At 37.0% G+C, this 23,277-nt stretch overlaps 1 protein-coding gene across 8 annotated transcripts in view; it reads right to left on the reverse strand.

Annotated features, from left to right (window-relative positions):
* The window catches only part of LOC105381771 (optomotor-blind protein), a 73,991-nt gene extending 57,075 nt beyond the window's left edge, over nt 1-16,916 (reverse strand). For 3 of the 8 annotated variants that reach the window (XM_048626244.1, XM_038118420.2, XM_048626243.1), the window contains exon 1: nt 16,405-16,913. In XM_048626244.1, the coding sequence (XP_048482201.1) occupies nt 16,405-16,718 (314 nt within the window). In that variant the 5' untranslated portion in view covers nt 16,719-16,913. Of the gene's footprint in view, nt 1-16,404 lie in introns of all 8 variants that reach the window. The other 5 variants (XM_038118422.2, XM_038118419.2, XM_038118418.2 and 2 more) reach the window with 3 other exon arrangements.
* Between the last annotated feature and the right edge of the window lie 6,361 nt (nt 16,917-23,277).

Here is a 23,277-nt window from a genome sequence, read left to right on the forward strand (position 1 = left end):
TCTACGTTTATCTGTAATACCCATTAAGTATCTACATAGTCAACCAAATAAACCATATTTAACATCTATTTCCTACCTATATTATGTATACGTATTTTTAAATTTAGATAACGTCTCTATGTATTTTACAATACACTCTACAATAGCGTAACAGTTTCATAACTGTTACTACCTACTTCGACCAATTAACTCCTTGTCAAAGGTAATTGGAAATGTTAAGCCGTTAATTCTTATAAGGTAGGGTGGCCATATTTCGGCATTTTGTGGGTCAAGGTTAAAGGTATTTAGTTTTATATGGGCTGGTTCTAAATAAAGAAATAACTGGGCTGCCAAAAATTGAAATTAACAATGAAAAGTTCAAAAGATGTTTAATGTCTTATGAGGTTAAAATAAAGTAAGAAAAATTTAATTTGTGAAGGTATTAGTTAGCTTATATTACATTTAAGTTTTTTGCCTTACTTAAATTTGGTTTACCTACTTCGCTTCCAATTTTCAGCCTTTTCCATTGAATAGGTACTTTGAAGAATTCACGAAACCAATAAGAATTTCCATCATCATCTGTGATGATTCTCGATTCTCTGTATCTATTCTTCACTGTATCTGCAAAAGCCGTCGATGTTTCCGTCAAATCCCCGAGTCATTGCCACCGCCAGGGAGGGGGTGTGAGGGGAAGGGACGGGGAGGGGGCGGGGGGGGGGACTCTGCTTGCACATTGACGCATTCTTGTGGCTTCCCCGCGCTCGCTGACACCGACTTGATAAACTTTAAATTTCGAATTTACGTGCGAAAGGAGGACTGTCATTTGTTTTAACGTCAGTGATCAAAATGCTTTTGTGTTTAGTTACTAAGTTATATATGGACGGGGGATCGATCAATTAATCGTCATTGTCAATCGACATTCGAGTGGAAATGATTGAACTAATAGGATCGGCTACGATAACCTATTCACATACCACACTGTTAATGCTTTGTTTACAAAACTTATTATTTATTTTTTATTATTATTACTTATTTATGTGATGATGATGAGAGAAAGACATCTGAATTTTCTTAACCACTGCGTTTTCAGAAGAAGAATAAAACATCACTAAAAGTACAGAATTCGCATGTCATCGACTCCACAAGAATCAGCCTCCACTACATTATCGCACCAACAGAACTATACCAACCCGCTCCTAAACTATAACTACATCGCCACTTCATCAACACACTCCCAACACCCTTAATCCAACGTAACAGAGTTTAAATTAGCGGAAAAGAACGGCAGTCGGAAAACTTGTAGGTCTCAGTAGTATTCGCAGATGAGACGATGAACTTACGCGGCCGAAAGTAGTTCTTATACTTGGGTGTGAAAAGCGATTGTTGTTTGTGACTTCTGACTGTGTAAACTCTACTTTTGTCTGTAATTGGTGGCGTAGTTTTTCTTCTGCTGTATTTTACTGAATCAGCTTTCCGTTCTCTAGATTTTCACTGTCAGTTCGTTTTGTTCTTAATTTGAATACTTAGTTCCAGTTTCTCCATAGTCGGTTAGATCGTAACCAGGAAACGGTTGATCAATTATTACGTCATCTCCATATTAAATTCTTGACAGATGTGTCAAAATTCAAGCAATAATCCCTGGTTATGCTCTAACCAACTATGGAGAAATTGGCACTTAAGTTGCTTTCATCTCGTCACGTTAACGTTTTGGTAATTTTAAGTTATCGTATCTACTTATATAATGACTGTGTTAAAGGTTAGATTAATATTGAGCATAATATAATTTTTAATAACATTATACCTAAGTATTAAAAATAAAGTAAATTAAAAATTGCAGCACGTAGGTAACCAACGCATTACATTGGGACTAACATAACACTCTGGCGAAAAGTGGGTGCAGCAATGCACCTCTGCCTACCCTGCAAGGGAGTACATTAGTACAAGGCGTGAGTGTGTGTGTGTGTGTGTGTGTGTAACCAACGCATGATTTATATAACAATTTCACAATTAATTGTCACTTTCTATTTCACATTTCAAGTGTACATTAAAATACCTCTCTAATAATTACTTGTAGTACGCACTTGCTCACATTTTTCGTCGACATATGCGCGAGAACCATCCATAGCCCTACCTTTTTTTTAATTTACAGCTCCCGATCGACTATAAAGATAATACTTACTGAATTCCACAACTACTTACCACCTGACTAATTAATATTTTTTTCTAAAAACAGCACCATAGAGTAAGCTTACCGAAAAAATACTCAGAACACGTAAGCTAACTTAAAAAAAAGTTAAAAAATATTTTTCCAAAAACAGTTTAATAAGTAGGTATAATTAAATCTAACATTGGATTGTTATTTCTCATATTGTTTTAAGATTAATCATAATACTCGTACCAAATATACAAAAAGTATACAACGAGTGACGATAAAAATAGCTTTCTAACAGAAGACAGTTTTATTTAACTGTTACAGTGACGGTTCAGCAGCAAATAGGCAAAAACAGCACCTATATTCCAAGATATATGTGCATTCGCTCACAATTGCTCATTATATTGTAGTTAATGTGGTAATAAACGGTTATAAGTACTCTATTTCTACAAATCAACAATAGACACTTGAGGGTAATTGTGTACTTATAGTGGAGACAACGTGCGTCTAATGTATACAGGTCAAAGTGAACTGTTGACAACCCTACTAATTATTAGGGTTGTGGGAACTCTTATTTAGGCTTTTACGTTTAAGTTTTAAATAGATGGCTGTCTGTGCCAATCCTTATAAATAAACATCTGAGTTAATTTAAGTTTTTCTTATAATTAAGTATAATGAAATAGATTTTTCATTTCTTGGGTAATTTACATTAAAAGGAATTACATAAAAGAAAATCATGTGAATGACACTTACCTAACTTTAACCTAAAAGATTTTGAATAACCTCAAATTCAATCTGCTTCTTAAAAATCTAAAAACCTCTCTCATAGGCGGCGTTCTTTTGTTTCTACTAAAGGTAATTCGGTTTAAAAAAAAAGCAATAAATTTCGATTAACAAAACACCGGTGTCATCTCGTTTGTAAGGTTCTTATCGACGCCCGCACTGCGCTACTGACGGTAGCCCAGGAACAGAGACATGGATGGAGTAGCATTTTTTATTATTATAGAGCTTTTTTTTAAACGTACAACCTCATATAAAGTTTTGTTTTGTGAGCAGGGCAAATTTAGGATTGAAAATTAAATTTGGAAAATCATATATGTATGTTCTTGCAATAAAAAGGAAGGTTGGTTTAATGATACTCATAGTTTTACCAAATTGCGCTGTGGCTCATAATATATCGTTACAATCGCTAACTTCATCTCAACTAGTGCTGATAGCAAAATAAAAAGAAAAGTGAATACCACGTTGGACCTCCTATCCGTTAAGCACTCAAAGGTAAAAAATATATACATTATAACGATTTTATATCTAATAAACAGCTCATCGATCATAAAATGTCCTCCAAAAAATCTAGGTATACAACACACAACATGATATTTAAATAAAGCAATATGTGGAGATTCCACTGCTCTCCCCGAGATGTAGATAAGAGTGTGTGACGTCACAGAGCGCCCTGGCGCCGCCTGCAGGGTGGCCCTCGTTACCGCCTCGTGCTAGGCTGTGGAGGCTCATTTCACTATTTTCACATGTATCGCCATCATGTTCAACGTGATAGGAGCTGTAATGTCTAAGAGCAGAACGTGGGCGGCCAAAATGTTGTAAATTAGAATTTGAAAATATGCGTAAGTGATATCAGTAGGCAGATCATTTTTTTCTGTGAAGCAGTAGTATAAAAAACAAAATGTCTCTACAAAAACATCCCAGCAACGCTTCCACAAACCCTATCATGTCGATCAAAAATCCATTACGATATGAATAGTCAATAACGAATATGTCATCACTGGTTTCTAAAAACCTTGCACCGAGAGCAAAAAAGTCTTCCAATCGTATCGGTTCTTTTGATCGGTGGCTGCGACAACCGACAGCGGACAAGTGTCGATTAGTCGCTGGACCGACAAAACGACCACTGCGACACCGTGTCCTTGTCATGTCGTGTCAACGCTTACGCCGGTTCACGGAAGGTCCACTGATAATGATGGATAAATACGCCCGAATGTTTTGCTTTTAGTTATTCTTGGAACAGTTTCTGCGACTTTGATTCCTAAGAAGCCGTGGTGAGGAGGGCAGAAATATTTGTTAATAATGCACTGGACTCTGTTGGAGCAGAAGCACTACTCTCTGTTGAGATATTTATTTATTGCTAAAAGTAGCTTAATAAATAAATAAATAATAATAATAAATAAATATGTGGGGACATCTCACACACGGCCATCCGACCCCAAGCTAGGCAGAACCTGTGTTATGGGTGTCGGACAGCTGATATATCTACACAAATACATAGATAGATAGATACTAAATATAAATATCAACACCCAAGACCCGAGTACAAATATCTGTCTTTAAACAAATATCTGCCCCAGCCGGGAATCGAACCCGGGACCTTCGGCTCAGTAGTCAGGGTCACTAACCACTACGCCATTCGGTCGTCTTAATGTTATTTATCTAAGTCTTAATGTTATTTATCTAAGTATATACTATGTAAATTTCACAACATTTGTACGCATCCTCCTCATACTCATTTATTAAATTCATCAAGTAAATCCTCATACCAAAAACTGCTTGGAAGAAATCGCTTTTAGCCTTTTGTGTAATTTCCACTGGATAAAGTTACGTTTTGTTTTCTCAATATAGTAGTATCCTATTATTTTCTGAATGTTTAGGTCCAGTAACGCTTTCTCAATCAGAGATTACTTAAAAAGTGAATACTGAAGTAATTAAATTTTGAGAAACCTGTTATGCAAAATGTGTTGCACCACAGCGAGAATAAAGATCACTATCTAGAAATCCCACTCGATGTTACACACAATTTGTAAGTAACACAGATTACACTAATCACTTGACACATGTCATTACGTATGCAGGCCGAGTCTTCGTCGGTTAAGTTTCACATTTCTAAGGGCTCCATCAACGAATTGGGTTAATTACAAGTGAAAAGCAAATGAACCTCCAATTGGTAATAGACTTGAATTGAATTGCTCCATATTCGTGATCGGAGTTCTCCACTCTGTGGGAGTTTCGGTACCATCAGTGTTTATTGACTAATCAGTTTAGTAATTGATCGAATGAGGAAAGCAAATGAAGACGTGACGTGAGATGCATTTCAAATGTTATTAAGTTAGAATCTTTAGTATACTATTGTTTTATAACATTCATATTCAAAATTATTTCGTAAACTGCCTAACTAAACACAGATATCAAAAAGCCCGAAACCTAGCTCAGCTATTTAGTGGCTGGACAAAAACAAAACACGACCTCCGCCCGTCACGAGCCAAAAAAGGACGAGCAAGTTAGTGAGGCGAGGCAAGACTGGACGTCTTCAAAAATGTCCCACGTGGGCCGCTTCAGGGCCGAATGTAGGCCTCCCGGTGGTTTATTTTGCTTGTCTCCCATTTGTTATACATAATACATGTATCGTGTCGCCGCATCGCGGTCCTCTGCGGGAATTTCGGCCGGCGCCACCGATCCTCGCTTGTTTTGCGTCTACAGGGAGCTTTTTTGTATAAACACTCTTTGTTTTCTGCCGCAGTTGCTATGCTCTAAAGAATTACTGGGACAACTGGAGGTTTATTGAGCATCACGGTTTCAACTACTACTATTTCGTCTGTGTGAGAGTAAGTTATGTGATACTTGTTACTTATTTATACTGTGGCTTCAACTCTACATCCCCATGTATATGATGTCGCTGCGTCGCTATTGGTCGAAATCGAAGCCGGTCCCGAGAAGAATGCGTCGCGATACAACTTTTGAGTTACGAAGTGATTTTTTGTGCTGTCCGATGAAGGAGCGCGGGCTCGGTGGAAAATTAGAGATGAAATCATACGGCGCTACCTCGCAACCGCCATGTCAACTCCGATATTTTTTCACTATGCAAAGATAAATAATTTCAACAGCCCATAACCCTACTAACACTTTTAGAGCTATTTCTAGGAGTTGTCCCTGAGTCAATTCGCTAATTTGGATAAAACCCCGGGTTGTGTTTCTCGAAATTTGTAACGAATCATTCCACGTATCAGAACTATTGAGACGAGATGGAGACCTTACCGGCAGTGCCTTGAATACCTAACAATGAGATAATGTGTGAGAAAAACCCGAAAAAATACAAATTTCAAGTCACGCGCCATGAATATGGCGCTAAGAAATGACGTAACGGAACGATAATGTCAATGTTTCTAGATCGAAGATCTATATATTGTGTCTACAGATAATTATATACCTATATAAAAGTCTTTACAAAAATAAAGCATTGATAGGTAGGTATATTATTACGAAAAGAGCTTCTGGTCATATGTACCATATGTACATCCACTTCCATGTGTTCATAAAATATAGTTATATTAATCTACTTATACATGACTGAAACCAATACTGTTTTAAGGGACGGTTTCAGAATATTAATATAAGCTTCTGAGTGTATTGCAAAAATAAACACTTCGGTAAATTTCCATGTCCGGGAGACAGAAGCGGTGCGTTTATTGTCAAATTTACGCCACACACGTCCACATAATGTTCCTCAATCGACGCCTCATATATCTCTTAGTACACGACTATTTTCAACAATTGTTTAATCTGTTCCATCGTGACTGGAATCACTGTCACTGCCCAATGATTTGTGTGTTTTCCGTTTCCTACATAATCAGCAATTGTTATTAGTTCTAGGAGACAAGTTGTCTGGCGTCATGACCTTGTGCGGTTCTTTTTTAAGTTCTTCAAAAGGGTATGACACGCGCTTGTCAGCCTCTTTGATAGTCATGTCACGTGTGTCAGCCTTCACAGACTAGTGCACTAAAGAGATCGACAGTCTAGCGGCTAGACTCTAGCCGCACGCCCCAAGGTGTTTCTCGCTGAACTCGCAACAAAGCCTAGGAAAAATCCTTCAACAGTTACACAGAAAGTTTTAATAACTGCCTGAGGTCAAGTTTAACCATAAAAAGCTTTCGTAATAATTATTATAAATGGAGCATAACTTTACTTAGTTTATCATAATCGTAAATCATATAATTTTACTGCCTTTTAAGTGGACATTCTTAACTGATTACTATTACACAAAGATGCGCTGTATTTGATGATCTCTCTCATGAAGAGATCCTCTCTTTGTGACCTCGAGGTCGCGCGATACGAACCTAATAAGGATCCTGTAGATAAGAATATTGACTTTTATTTTATTTACGAGTTAACAGTTCACAGTCGCATACCATAACAAAACTTTCCTTTGAAAACAAAAGTTGAAGCTGATTATGCCACTTGAAAATTTGGGCGGCACAACAAAAAGAGCCACAATTGTCACAAACGTTTTCGGAAACAACTGAAAGGGACTCGACTGCAGTCAACTGCGCCCTACAACCTTTCGGCAATGAGCGCCGAAAAAAAATCTACATTGACAACCCTAAATTTTCAATAATCGTCCAGCATAGTTTGACCTGCGTCGGTGTTCTCGGTCCCTTCTTTTGTTTTAGCGGTGTAGTGGCTGTGGGGAGGCAGGGGGGCTCTCTTTAGAGTTGATAGTATTATAAAAGCCAAGTCGGTCGTGTCACGGTGCTAATTAAAGCTCTCGTAAAATGCGGCGAGGGTCGCTCGTCAATCACTGTTTAAGAGCAGAGGCCTGAGTTATTGGCGGCGTCAACCGAGGCAGCCGTCGTCGCCAGGAATGTACGAACATTGTGCGCAGCGCTCATGTTGATACGGTAATTTAGGAAAGTGTCTTGTTATCGTAATTCTCTATGCAGTCCTCTTTTTCCACTGTTTACTGGAGCACTTGTTGCAAATTGGATGTTACAATAGCGCTGTTGCTCTTTACGCAATTTCAGTCTCAATTATTGTCTCCTTTGTCACTTTCCGCATGAACTGTAATGATTGTCACTTTAGTCAACTCACATTGAGTTAAACTCATAACTTTTAGTTTTTATGTTTTTTAGATGTAGTCATATCCGATCGTTTCTGACATCGCTCGATCGACGCCACACAGGCCGTGGGACTGCGGGCCCAATCTTTATCTGCGGCTGTCTGTACACCGCGTAGCCCTCAATCGTCACAAATTTAATGTCCCAAACGGATGTCGTCGAACCTGCCCGCGGTTTGAAGGTTAAACAAATGATTGCACATGCAAACTTGCCTTTGATTGGATGACGGGTTAAATTTATTTGTCCTCAATTTGGTGAATATGATTTGAGGATGGCTGATGAAACTGTGGATTGAACTGTAGAGCTAAATAATTTGGTTTCGTCCATCACAATATTTCAGTATGCCCTGGATGTAATGTCCGCCTAAAACATATACAAAATTAAAACGATGATTATTAAATTAATTAATTACATAACGCTTTAGCTTTATACTTTAGTTTCTATAACAAGCAAACCTTACAGCTACAGCCTCCCAACCAACATGTCGGGAATTCACTGGAGGTGTGAAAATATCCCAGTAATTGATACAAAGTTCTCCCCTGCAATTAGCCAAAGAGGTTTAGCTCGATGCGCCCCCACGGGACCCGGGATTTAGGGATGAAACCGAAACTGCATGCTTCAGTTGGAGACTGGTATTTTAAGAGAAATCGTCGGAACTAGAGTTTTGATAAATCAAAAGTTCTAAAACTAAAAGACTTGTTGACTTCATTGAAATACATCTATTTACTTCTGGGAAATATAATTTATTGAAACATGGATCAATGGATTATGAGTATATACTGTCTTCAAATGTACTTAATGAATTAACGTTTTAATATTATATTATATTATATTAACGTACCTAAGTATAATGTCGCAAACACTTTTATGTTTAATAGCATAATAACTTAAATTCAAAATTCAAAAGCCAGCTCAAATCTAGCCCAGCCTTTCAACATTTTAGCCGTGTATCTTTTTCTGCCGTTTTCTTTGCAGATTTAGAAAGAACCCGTATGGTAGGCGCCTAGAGGCGTCAGGTTTTCGTCTTGCCTGCTTACCTATTCCCCTTTAGAGGGCCCACCGAGGAATTCAACTTAGCCCACAGTGGGGACGCGATTCTGAGGCCTTTACGGCGCCATATTCCAAAAACGACGCATCGCGTTACGATTCGCGACTTTGCCAAAGATCTTGAGATGTTATTTTTTTACTTTAGGTACTTATTTACTTCTTTAATACGTAGCATGCTTGTTCTTTAGTAAATTTACTAGATGTGGGCAGATTTGTAAAGGAAAGGGCCAATGTGATATTATATTTTGTCTATAAAGTAACGGACCACAATCATTACGAATTATTACAAAAACTGCACCCATGCACACAGTAGCACACAATAAAACAATCAAAAAACACACAGTTGAAACAATTAAAACACCTTTCTTGGAAAACAACTAATGTTACACTAGGTAATCTTTATTAATTAGCACTGGAACGGGCAATTCAGAAGGTCATAAGTGTGTAATTATGCCAATTAGTATTATGCTCAACGGTTCAGATGATAAGTTCTAAATTTATGTGGTGTTGAGAATGGAGTTGAAGCGTTTTGGTCTGTTGGCTACAATAGAGGAAAAAAGTTATTGAGTATCCAGCTCCATTGAAAATTATCTGGAACAAGTTATACCTAGCCGGCTAATAGTTAGTTGAAGCGTATGACAGTTACAGAAAGGGCCTTTACATTAACGCTATTACTTGTAATTCGCAAAGATATATTTTACTAAATTAAAACTAAATATTTAGGGTGGCTAATATTTATTGATTATTTGCTTTGACATTATAATGTCAGAGCAAGAGATCATAATATATATTTAATTTTGTTTAAGTTTCAAAAAAACAAAAAACTCGCACGCTTACCCTTGGAAATCAAAAACTAAAAAACTTATATAAATTTATTTGGCACGGACTACCGTACTAGTAAATACACTACTGAACTCTATTTCCCAAGTCTATTATATTACATACATAGGCGTGTGTGTATAAAATTATAAACATAGCCCTTGTCACTCACTCACTCATCTACCAGTCAGCTATAACTAGAACATACAAAAATGGAGGCAGAAGACTCCCTGCTGTGTGCCAACACATATTCAAAGGAAAACCCACCATACGTGTAGGGAATAAAAGCTATAAAATCTTGCACATTTTCTTTGCAAGAAAATTGAATTTTTCCTTCTCAATAAGGTGCTAATAAGAAACTGGGTTGATTTATTGCTTATATCGCGTGTCCAAGACGCATCAGGCATCCGTTGAAAGTGATACCTAACGCAAAAACATACGCAACTGACATCCAACTAGAAATACCAGAAATATGCCCGTTTTCTATCGCTTGTTAAATATTAAATACCTATTATTCAAAATATTCAATTGTTCCGTTTAATTATGTTACTGATGATCTTATTTGACGAATAACTTTTATATGCATATTACATACCAACTAAAAATTTAAATATTTTGTTCAAATTTTAAATCAAATATTTTGTTCAAGTTTTAGGAAATTGGGTTTTTTGGCATCCGGTATAGACATTTATTTGTAATTGGAACTTTTCATTGCTCGCGAGTGCATACATACTTAAACCGATAAAACCGATGAAAATACAATGGTTTATATTCTAATCATTTACCCAAACATCTGAGTAGGTACATAATAATATACACACATACATGTACCTAAAGGTATTGTAGGTAAACTTAGGTGTTTCACTTTTCAGCCTTACCCAACACTTCTGGGGGTCTAATACAGGTTTGCCTGAAAACTATAAAAGTTTACGTTTTATCGCATACTCAGTGGCGCCTCTTATGGAAACTATCATGAAACTTTTGATAAATAATGTATGCAGATGACAGGAGAAAACGTAAAAAAAAATAGTTTTCAAAAATAACAAATCCCGTACTAGAGGCCCTGGCTAGAATTCACTGTGCGAGGTTCGCGCTAAGAGGGTTGCTATTAAAACATAGCTCAAGCAAGTAAATTCAGCCACAGAAACCGAATCCTTAGTCCAAAGAAACAAGACCAGTATAACACTGTTAAATTGTACTGCTGGTGGTAAATGTATTAGCAACATAACGCTCTACAGTTGTACAAGTCAATTCTGGACGCACCAGTCACGCAACATACATAAATAGTGAAGAGACATATGAACTGGAGCCTGATTCTGCTAAAATAAACAGAAATGCTATGCCGTCAACTAACTACACAACGCATAGGCCTTTAAAGATGGTAGGGACATGTTAGCTTATAACTGTTACAATAGTTAATAAGGAGGAATGTGATAACTTTACTTTGTTTATTTATAAATAAATAGTATAGTATTGTGTGTGTGTGGTGTGTGTATAGCAAGCATGTAGTAAGTACCTAATCAAAATTTATTATTCAAGCTGCTATCGGATTTATAAAATTTTGTTTATCTCATCGAGGTAAGTTTAACATATGGAATAAACCCATGTACGGAGCACATGCAAGTACAGTGTTTTGTCGCTCTAAAAATTCTAGTAACGTGTTCGTGCGTAAAATACACAGATACAATACAATTGCTGATTAATTGTCCATGAACACGCAGTTTTGTTCAGTTTTCCTGGAAAAAACTAGTTTTCAAATTCTTTGGTTACGAATTTAGATTTGGGTAAAGTCTCTCACTGGCATAATCTACTCTTCTGTGTCTTTGGTACTTATTTATACATTTAATTCTACATTCTCTCTATTTCTTCAAATATCTATTACCTAACCGATGCTGAGGACAGAGTTATGAACGCTTTTTTTCTTTTTAACTTAGTAGTATTTAATAGTCGTATCTGCTATATAAAGTAAATGAATGGAATAATAATATTTCAAATAAATATTAATCTAACTCATTGTCATCATCGGCGAGACTCAGTGTCAGAGCGGTGGTAGCTCAGTCGGGTACGCGCCCGCTTCTCACGCCAGAGATGCGGGTTCGAATCCCGGCGCTGACATGTACCAATGAGTTCTTTTCTGAATTTAAGTACAATGTATACCATCGCTCTTACGGTGAAGGAAAACATCGTGAGGAAACCTGCATATCTAGATTTAGCACATCTAGATATGTGAACCCACCAACCCGCAGTGGACCAGCGTGGTGGGAAATGGTCCAAGCTTAGGAAGGCAGTTTAGACCTTGGGGATATGCACAAAGGTTCCATTCGAGAGAGCCAGGTGCAGGTACTGACACCCCCACAGAGAATAGAATAGAACATTGTCATCATCAAACATCCATATGGATAGGTGCATCAAAAAAACATAACAAAAATATACCTACATTAATTCCATCAAAATGAAGTTCTAAACTAATTTTTCATCGCCCATTAAATTAACATATTTCTAAATGTGTAGAAGCACCCCTCCTGGTGCTTCTACACTCTCTCAGATGGAAAACTAAGTTTTGGAGCGCTGCTGCGCGAGCTACGACTCTATCACGTTGTATTAAACGTGGCATTAGCACGACAGCTCTCGTTCGTTCGTTTTTCGTCAGTATAGAGTAACCCTCCAGGTGGAAGACATTATCGTCAGAAAACGTGGCCGGATCATGTTTCAGGCCGCACCCACAAAATGGCCGATGTCCACAGCCTGTGACAGTGTCAGGTAATAGTCAAGTCGGTTTCTGAGGTTATTAGTAAAACAGTAGATCAAAAACCGTCGTTAATCATTTTTTAAAATGTTACGCCCAGAGTTTATATAAATATATCTTTAAATTGAATTTAGTGATGATTGGCCAATGATCTGGACATCGAAGTCAGTAAATTGCTATCCACTGCTGGTCATATTTCTGCAAGTGTAAAGTTCTATTTCTTCAAAATTGTTGAGAATAATTCTAAGCTTTTGTCTGTTTGTCACTGTCAATTTATTATTGTCAAGTCGATATTTTACTTCAATTTGATCTAAATCGTTACACATTACGTTAATTATATTAATCAAGACTCTACAAGAAATGTTGGTACCTATCTTATATGTATAGAATTTTAAAAAAATACAACTAGACATACCTACAAATAAATATATTATTATTTTGAATACGCGGAAAAACCAAGCTCTTTTGGCTTACAAATAATTCCGTGCCTAGAGGTGATTTCAAACATGTGCAAGCGAGTTGCAGTTGGCAGCAAGTGTCATGACAATTGAAGACTACCTAATACTATAATGTTGACTAACGCTTATTGTTGAATTGATGCCATAAAAGTATTTTAAAGTTTTGAAATCACACTGCATGTTTAACACTTTTATGGGATTGTCGCTATACCTTATATGTATAGTTCTGGCGCACCCTTGAGAGTAAGCGACACCAGCGACTAATAACTAATCTAACTGGCTAATCCTTTCATCACGGTGACAAACTCCGGTTCAGCTCTAGTGCTGTCACTGAAACGCTTATAAGAGAACAGGCTTAGGTTTTATAATACAAAACTCAAAAATTAATGCAACACAAACAGAATGTCTTGTTGGACAGTTGATGCAATGAAAATAAAAAAGTGGGTATTTGGGTAAACTTAACAGAAGTAGATCTAGTAGTTTTTAAGTAAACAAAGAAATTGTGGCTGGCGCCAATAGATAGCATGTCAAGCAAGACATAAAATAAGTACGTCACAAACATCACAACATTGCGATAATGTCTGCACATTGTATGACGACTTCACGACCCTGCTACAATAATTGATAATGAGGTAAGAGGTACGACTATATTAGAACTGATGGAAAGAAGTAAAGTTTATAAAATACCGAAAACCGAAAGAATGACAGAACAAGTATGATAGACGTACAAAACGTAAATATACATCAGGATATCCTACGACTATTACCACACTTGATTTAAACCTTAGACACCAAAGTTTTAAAATGTTACTGCAGGAGTTTTCAATGTATGTTGAGATAATTTAGTATAAAATCGTATTAGTACATTAAGTTTAAGATCATTACGTATACGGTGCATAATATGAGTAAATAACCACTAGTAGCGTATAATGATTGGAAATTAGCTCTTATGAGTAATGTCGCTTTCATACATTTTAAATGATATAATGGTATTGACGTGACCTCCAGAAGAGGACAGTTTATAAAGTTATCTATAATTTTGCAAAACTGCTAGCACTAAACGTGAAGCAAGCCCTTTAATATAAAGGTTTAGCTACCAGTTACCAACTGAAGTGGTTTTGTAGGCTATGGGCGGGTCTATTTAATTTATTATAGGATACGTATAAGGTAAATTGTACCTGTCATTATTTATCAAAAGCCCAATAGAGTTAATGTATCTGGTTTGTAATTTTCTAAATTACTTAATTACCACACTTCGGTTTTATTATTTGCTCAAATCTAATTTTAAAAGTTTTCAAAAACTAGTAAAATTGATTGTCTGCTTTCTGAAACTGACAAATCAAATACTTATCTACCATATGTCATGAGAGTTCCTTAAGCAAGTAGAATTAATTATACGCCAATGGATGTCTTTAAGGACAGTGACACAAGAAGTCTTAATAACAGACTTGTGAAATTATACAGTGTGAATATTCACAATATTTGCCAGCAGGTTTACTTCTGTTATTAGATGAGTATTTAACTTTGATGACAAGAGAATTGCAGGTGTTGTTTATTTTCTTAAACATGTATCTGCTGCAGTAACTAGGTACTTTTTAATAAGAGCCTACGTTTGAAAAACCAATTCCCCGACTTTATATTTTTATAAGGTACATAAAATATTCTACAATTATGAAGAATAATATTATCATGATGCATTCTAATAAGAATCCTTTTTATTATATTGTTTACCATAAATTAGGTAATTATTTAATATTTAAAAGTGATAAGTACCTATGTTAAAATGCTTGTGATGAAAGCGAAAAGTTTTAAAAAGTTTAAGAGCTAAGCCGAAATAAAAACATCTCTTTTTGCTTTTCTCACAAAGCATTTTGTTGTTTCCGGAAAAGTTGATTTTATTTTTTATAAAAAATGTTTGCCACTAGTTTGGTTATAGAGATGGCGAGAAATTGTTATATGCATTTTGATCTATCGTTAGACAAAAAAATATTTGACTTTTAAAAAATCCTCTTTTTTATACCATTATAACTTACATCATATAAATAAATGTTTTTTAAAATTATTATGCCAAAGTTTAAAGAAGATATGATTCGCAAATTGATTTTTTCGCTACTATTTTACGATGCTCTATATCAAACCTATAACTAGTAATATTTTGCGTGTATCTTTTTACTACCTTCGTTACAGCGTATTTGCCAGTGTAATTTATGTCGGTTACAGCATGTTTATGTCTGATTTATTGGATGTATTATGGATATTGGATATGTTGTAATTTTTTTTTACAAAAGATGAATGTTTTGTGTACTGTGGATATAATCAGATAGATTAGATGTTTTTTATTCATATATTTTTTTCGAAGTGACCTTACATAAATAATTAATCCTGTTATTTAAAATATGATCATTCAAAGACATTAAGAGGTTTCTATTTTTGAAATTATTGTCTTATCCAATATAATATTTCAACATTTTACAAAAACAAGAATAATAATAAACAAATAATAATAATAATATGAATAAACAAATGCAATCTCCTGTATAAAATACATTATTTTCTTTCGATACAAAGCTGGGATATATCCAAGTAAAAATAGTGTACTCCAAGTTTAGCGTTAACTTTAAATAGCGACGGGAGAGTTGGAGAAAAAATGCGCCTACAGCAGATTGTCTTGCAACCCTTCTGCACAGTTTGATGAACCAAATTATATCCAAATTCCATATTTATTTTATGTCTATGATATATCTAGGTTTTTAGATGATATTATAGTTAATTGTTTTATTTGACATTTTATTTGCTATCGTCTTTAGAACCACAAATATTTTTTTAATCTGATATTGATAATGCAATGTTTGGATATTTTGATTTCATCTGAAATCTTGAACAATTTACATTGGCGCTGTTAATTGATATTTCTAAGTTTGCCTATAAGCCATCCATTCATCTGATTTCCTTAACCAAAACAGTAATATTATTATGCCACTCAACTTCTTAAGTAACGATTTTGGAAATGTTTAATAACTATTATTTAAATACTACGGAAAACACGCAAATATGGTTATTGCATTTGTTAATGCATATCTTGTTATTATATTTGTATCTATAGTGTCACCATTTTAAATTGAATATTCTTACTTACCATATTTAAAACTTCATTGAATAAAAAAATACTAGTAGGCATATAGCATCTTGATTCATGATTTGTAAACATGATCACACACATCACTTGTTTGAACGTCCAAAACATGGTCACGAGAGGAGCGCTTGCGCTGGTGTAACAAGCAACGGGAGCCGAGGGTCCGTACTGACCTGCCACTCTTGGTGATCACCATTTCGGTGCCCAGCTTGTGGAACTTTTCCCAGAGGTCCTTGCCCTCGAGCGTGACTTTGGGGTCATCGACGACACCGTCGTCGTCTGGCGGCAGCGGCGCGTACGGCGGCGGCGGCGGCTTCAGCAGCGGGCAGGGCGCGGACAGCGCGGCGGCCAGCGCGGCCGGCAGGTAGGGCGGGGGCGGCAGCGCGCCCGCCGTCAGCAGCGCCGACACCGAGAAGTCGCTCGGACGCGGCGCCAGCAGGGGATGGAACGCGACGGCGTCGCGCCGCTCCCCACCTTCGAAGCGCATGCCCGCGCCGCCCGGGGCCCACGGCGAGCGCTCCACGACCGGCGTGCCCGACGGCTCCAGCGGTCGCTCATGCAACGTCCATCACGCGCCGGCCGGCGGCAGCTCGATCGCACGACACTCGTAATCCCGGCACGACACCCGCTCGCACGGCAGGCGTCAAACGACTGGGTGCCGGCGGCGCCGCGCGCGACACCCCTCCCCTCCCTCGCGCCGCCCAATGGCGCGCCCCGCGTCGCGCGCCTCCCGCGGGCAGGCGGGGCTCGGCGCCACAACGCGTTGTTTTTTCGTCGCGGGCGAGGTGTCCGCCGCCGCCGCCACACCTCGGGCCGGCGCGGGGCGCGGGGCGCGGGGAGCTCCGCTAATCTCGTTAATGCGGCGCGCGGGGGCGACGCCGCCAACACGCCGCCGCCGCCGCCGCCGCCGCCGTCGCCGCTGCCGCCTCCTTCTAATTGGACACGTTTCCGTTCGTTCATCAATTGAGCTCGTTACGTTCTCGCAATATCTTTTGTGTCGAGCTCTAGTGCTAGGCCTCTATTAAGATCTCTCATCCGTTGACTAGTCTAGTCTCTAATCCTTGACTTAGATGATGATGTTGATTTCAAAAGATGCTAAATACTTAAGTACTAAAACTCTTATCTTTCAATAATTCAAATCATGCTCATGCTGATGCAATGATAAAATTTTACTTACAAGTTTTTGATATCTCCAGCACCTATATTTTAAATAGTTGTTATAGTGCGATTTTGCTGCATTTTAATGTTATGTATTTGATTGGGTTTAATTAAATTTTATTGTCTACGAGCGTTCGCAATTTTTGATAGATCATTTATAAAACATGAATTAATCATATATCGGACTTTTTTAAGGTTTTTTTATTAGTTAATAATTTATATATATATAATATCGGACTTTAATATTTAAATAAATTACATATATAACATTACAACTATCTTATCTAAACGGAAGTATTTTAGATTTCATAGAAATTATGGGTGCTCCTCAAGGATCTATCTTCGGTCCATTGCTTTTTCTACGTTATGCTGATAAATTGAAGATCAGTGAAATATAAAAATATACCTACAGTACAGACAAACACAATATTTCTGATCATACATATTTGACATTTTAAGAGTAGGTAGTTTAATATAGGTATATACTTACATTCAAAATAAAAAATATAGTATTGTCTCAATTTCTTAGCTGCAATTAAAATTTTGTTATACTTACTAGATAGTAAATAGGTACTTAATTATTTTCTTACTTACAATAATTTAAATTACCTAACTAGAGTATAAAGTTTAAAATGTCTGTATTATTGCGGTGAAGGTAGTAAGTAAGTTATTTCAATTAAGATTCGCACTAAGTAAGCATACTTGCTTCCTTCAGTGTGTGGGTTAAGAAAATTTCGTACCTAAAGCTAGTAAAATTGCATTTTTATCTTTTTATCTTTAAATATTTAGTAGTAGTCTGTTAAAAAAATATATTTCACAATGAATGGTAGGTACCTATTTTTCAAACAGCACGACGAATAAATGGACTTCACTACCGCCACCTAGCGGCGAGTAGCTAGAACTAACCACCACGGCTCGCACAGTTAAGAATTCATTTTAACTACAAAAGATTTTCCTTTTACCTCTCACTCAGTAGAACCGAGAGGAGCACAATAATTGGATCATCTCGATATCTCGAAAACGAAATTCAAATCTATTAACAACGGTATTTTCCTGTAAGGATTTGAGAGTTTGTCCCTCTTAGATGTGGCTGGGTATTCCGTCCCTTACGATTTGAATTGTAAATTATTATGGGAAGGTTCCACGACGGGAAATTTTGGGGAAATTCACAGGTATGGAATCAACGGGCTTTCTTGTGATTGAAGAATTAACTCTCATGGAGGTACGAAATGGAAATACTAAGGGTCTGTTTCACAATGTCAGGTTAGTGGCTACCTGACGGATAAAATACATGCTGTCACTCTCTGTTATTATTTTTTAGACAGTGACAGCATATATTTTATCCGACGGGTAGCGACTAACCAGACATTGTGAAACAGGGGCTAAGCTTATTTATTTGTGTAAATTTACGGATAGCTAGTAATTTTTTAAATACATAAGAAGAGCTCTGCTACTGGCTGATCACAATTATAAGTATGTAAATATAGCCTAGTTCTAGTACATTTGATTATTGTACTATACATTTTACACTAGGTACTTTTAAAATATCTATGTAAAAAAGGTATTCAACATCCTTGACAGTGAAGATAAGAATATAGAGTTTATATACAGGTTGTTGCAAAAAGGGTATAGGTAGGTACTAAGCCGAAATCTACGTGTGCAGCATGGGCCGAAAATTAAAAATAGAAGTTTTTTACTATGGATAAAGTTTTTTTTAGAGATTTTTGACGTTCTGATTTCATTTTCGGGCTTAGATATAACATGCTGCATACGTAGGTTTTGGCTTAATATACCCTTTTTGCAACACCTGTATAGGTATAGGTACCCAATATAGGAGGCACATAACATAGAGTTTAATTCAGATTTTAGCATAGAAAAGCAGACTCCTGAGATTTATATTAGTGAGAAGTAGCAACCGTTTTCATTCCTATCTCCATAGAGTTCGTCACCACCGCTCTAGAGGGAGAGGTGTTCCAAATTTAAATTGTGACCGCCGAATATTTCGCGCTCTCGAACCACCCTCAAGTGTTGCGATTGTCTGTGATTCCTTTTGCTTTTTAATTTGAGTTTTCCACGTTGCCAGTGCTTTATTGGAATATTAAGCACGATTCGAGTGCTTGGGGGAAGTTTTAATCTTTTTATTTAAATTTAGAACGTTGATTTGTGGGTGTGAATACAGTTAGCGGAGTATTGTGAGTAGGTATAGGTAGTCTATTTTTTTAACTAACGAGTACCTACTGAGAATATCTTTCGAAATTTTCCTATATAAACAGACTAAGGTGGGTCATTGTTAGGACTGATAGCAAAGTAGTAAGTAATAAATTACATGGACCAATATCAACTCAATATAACAATTTCAGTAGGTACCTCTTTTGTTAAAAAAACTGAGTATAGACAATCTTATACAAAAAAAACGTGTTAATTATTCAAGAACTTGAAAAATACATATAATTACCTTTCTAGAACCTGTCGGAGGTGGGGAAAGTATACTTAATTCGTTCTCTTAATTACAAAAAAAACACCAGCTACCACAATTTATGTATTTTATAAACAGTCGTGTTTCCAGCCAAGTGCAAATTTATGAGCAGAATCGAGGGTTTCCTCAGCTCCGTGCAAGGATGAAATTGAACACATTTTTTCTCACCATCCCATCAAATCAAGTCGCTGTAATCTGTCCCATCTCCTTTAATTAAGTATACTAAAGCGCGCCATGTTAGTAGTTCCACTTATTGCAAGCACGATCATAATTAAACAAAGAAAGACCTAATTTCTGTAAGCCCCAGACATGGTAGACAAGTCACATTGTTTTTCAGTTTGGTGTGGCCATGAATGAGGAAATTTTACCACTGCTTTAAACGGAAAAAGATACAATTAAAGGAGTAAATGTACCTATAGTTAGTGTACAGATAGGGTTAGCTAAGATAAAAGAGGGAGTAAGAAATAAGTGTGGCTGCTAAACATAGAATTAAAGACCACTATTTAATTGTGTCTAAGACAGATTATACTTTACACGACATTAGGTACTTACAGATATTTCGTAAAAAACATCCATGTGAGCAAGTATATTTAAATTTGACTTACACAAATTGACGTTTGAAGATAAAACTTGCCACCGAAACGGGAAAATCAATTTCCACTGGCAACACTTGCCAACTAAGCAATTTTTATGGTCGTTTTCGAGGAACCCGCAGGGTGGCCCGCCCAACGGCCAGTTTTTGCCACTCGCAACCATCTTATTTATTGTTATTGAATTATAATGTGCCACTAAGTAGATGTATGTAATTGTTGCTTGCCTACTACATAAGAATTTTATGTGTTTTTTTTTGTTATGTTCGAGTTCCAGTTACCTACCACATGCATAGCGAAGTCTGTTTCAGGTTATTAAATTATATATTTCTATCGTGTTTACAAAGGGGCAACACTGTAAAATTGTTAGCATCTATGGTGTATGTTTTACCAATGTTTAATTTATTTTGTCCCCCATATCTTTGACTGAGTTATCATGATTCTCTTCAGTGCTGATGTCCGAAATAAAAGAATAGACAGTGCTGCGGTAATACCCTCGTTACATCTACCGAGTAGTGTGGCGAGACAGTATCCTCGGCCGATCCTCGACCAATGAACGGCTAGCAATTGACCGAGTGCTCGGCCGAGGGTACTGTCTCGGCCTCTACTCGGTAGGTGTAATCAGTAGAGCGATCCGGAAAAAACGCAGCACATTCTATTCGAAAGTGCTGTCAACCTGTCAACAACAAAATGGCGGTGTATAGATTTGCGAAAGTTTGACAGCTATCATTCCATAGGTCATTGTCAGAATAATATTATGTACTCTGTGGTCATTCTTTTCGAAACTCATTCGAAAGGTAAAAAAGTGTTCGAAAGTGCTGTCAAGTTGACAATAGTCGCACTCGCATTCGATTCTATTCGTTAGCTCGAATTTTCGTGATACGGGTACAGGATTTGAAGGAGGCGGCACACCCTGGATAGTCAGCGACTGACGCTGTTCGGAATGACTATTCTTTACCACGGTGACAACTCCTAGCTCTAGTGGCTCGTGTTTGTCACCAACGCGCTAAAAAGATCCAAGTAAGTACTTATCTCTTGAGTTGGTAGTAGGTAGGTATAGTTATTAGTAATCACAGAAGCTTACTCTTAAATATATTTAAAGTTATGTAGTTAGTATCAATTGATCAATAACTTGATTAGCATAGTATTAAAAATAAGTGTTGAAGTTAGCTATTATCAAAAAAACGCATGACAAAATATTATTATGTACAATAAGACAAAAATGCACACACGACCTTTTCCGTTACAAAAAATATCTTAGCCAGAGGTTTTATGCTTCGTTGACGCTATGCGAAAGATGTGAGACCACTTGAGAGAGTGTACCTAGGACGAAGGGTTAGGGCACGTTAGGGTTCCTAGATCTAAGTGCTGAGTGAGGAAGGGGAACCTACACTTTTGGCTCGGGTATGTCGCATAAGCTAGTTTGGAATGCAATAAATATTGCTGTTGGTTTCTTATGCTTCCTACTCATAGGAAATAGGTAGTCCTATAAGCTTGAACCAAATGATCGTCTTAGTTTTACCCCCTTATTCATAGAGAAGTTACAGAACGTTTTAACTAATAAACTGTTTTGTCCCTCTCCGACAAAGAACAATTTGTTCTTTGACAGAGAGGGACAAAACAGTATATTAGTTAAAACGTCTTGTAACTTTTCTATGAATAAGGGGGTTAGTATTCTAGCTGTGTTTAAAAATAAGTTCGTATTCTCCAGCCACATCAGAGCACATGCGAGAAGATAGACAGAGTCGCTGTCGAGCTATAGTTAAAGTCATTAGTGTATAATAATACCTAAGTGTTTGCACTGGGGGTGGATACTTATCTCTTTAGTTCAATGTGTACAGTCAGTAAAAGAGATTATTGCAACCCCAGTGTAAATAGTAGAATTTTGGATCTACTATAAATATATAAAGATCGTAAAGAATGGCGGCGCTTCACTTCGGCCCTTTGCTCCCCAGCGGAGATTGGGAATAAGTAAGTAAGTATAAATATATAGTAGGTATACTTACTAAAAATACTTATACTTAAAAATTATTGTATGTATCGATAAAGCATTATTTTGAACCATTCTTCCACCCAGAAGTCTTATCTTGATGCACTGGGGTGGTACACTATAATTATCTTTCGCTGACTGTACCTAATCAATGATTTATTATACGCTAATAGCGCCACCTATTGATGAGTAGTGAAACACTATATAATATTTAATAGAATCTGTAATGCTTGCGAATATTCAGCATCTTAATATCATAAAAGTATTCATAGCAATAAACTAATACTTACATAGGTATACTTACAAATATTTCAAAAATGTGACTAAGTAAGGAGGTCAGGTAGGCAACCTACCTACCCAAGAAACTTCTTAGTGTTTTTTCATAGATACATAGGTAACTACCTATCTATGAAAAAAAATGACCATCTTTGAAGAAACGTTTTAAACGTAGAATTCGCAATCCGCATACATATTTTCGTCTAAAACGTGTAGCTTGTCAACTCGACCAGACAGGCGCCGTTTAGAAAAAGTAAAAAATAGTTCGCAAAATCCGACGCTCGCGAGTTTCAGCGTCCATCCCCAACTCACTCTCAAAACTTTCAAATTAGAAGAGTTCGGCCGCCGGTAAAAAACGTTGCATCCGACACAAATATTGCACACGACGACGGCGGCGACGGCGAAGCGAAACAAACAAAAATAAACCAACTGACATCCTATTTTTCTCTTGAGGCTGCGTCGGCGCAAGCTTGCTGGCCGGCGCGCGCAGCAAAGCAAACAAAACTGCTTCCTCGCGCAGAACGGAACAAGCGTAGCTCGAAAGCGCACGAACGAA

This window comes from Plutella xylostella, chromosome 16 (assembly GCF_932276165.1).
Source record: "Plutella xylostella chromosome 16, ilPluXylo3.1, whole genome shotgun sequence".
In the NCBI taxonomy this organism is placed as follows: domain Eukaryota; kingdom Metazoa; phylum Arthropoda; class Insecta; order Lepidoptera; family Plutellidae; genus Plutella; species Plutella xylostella.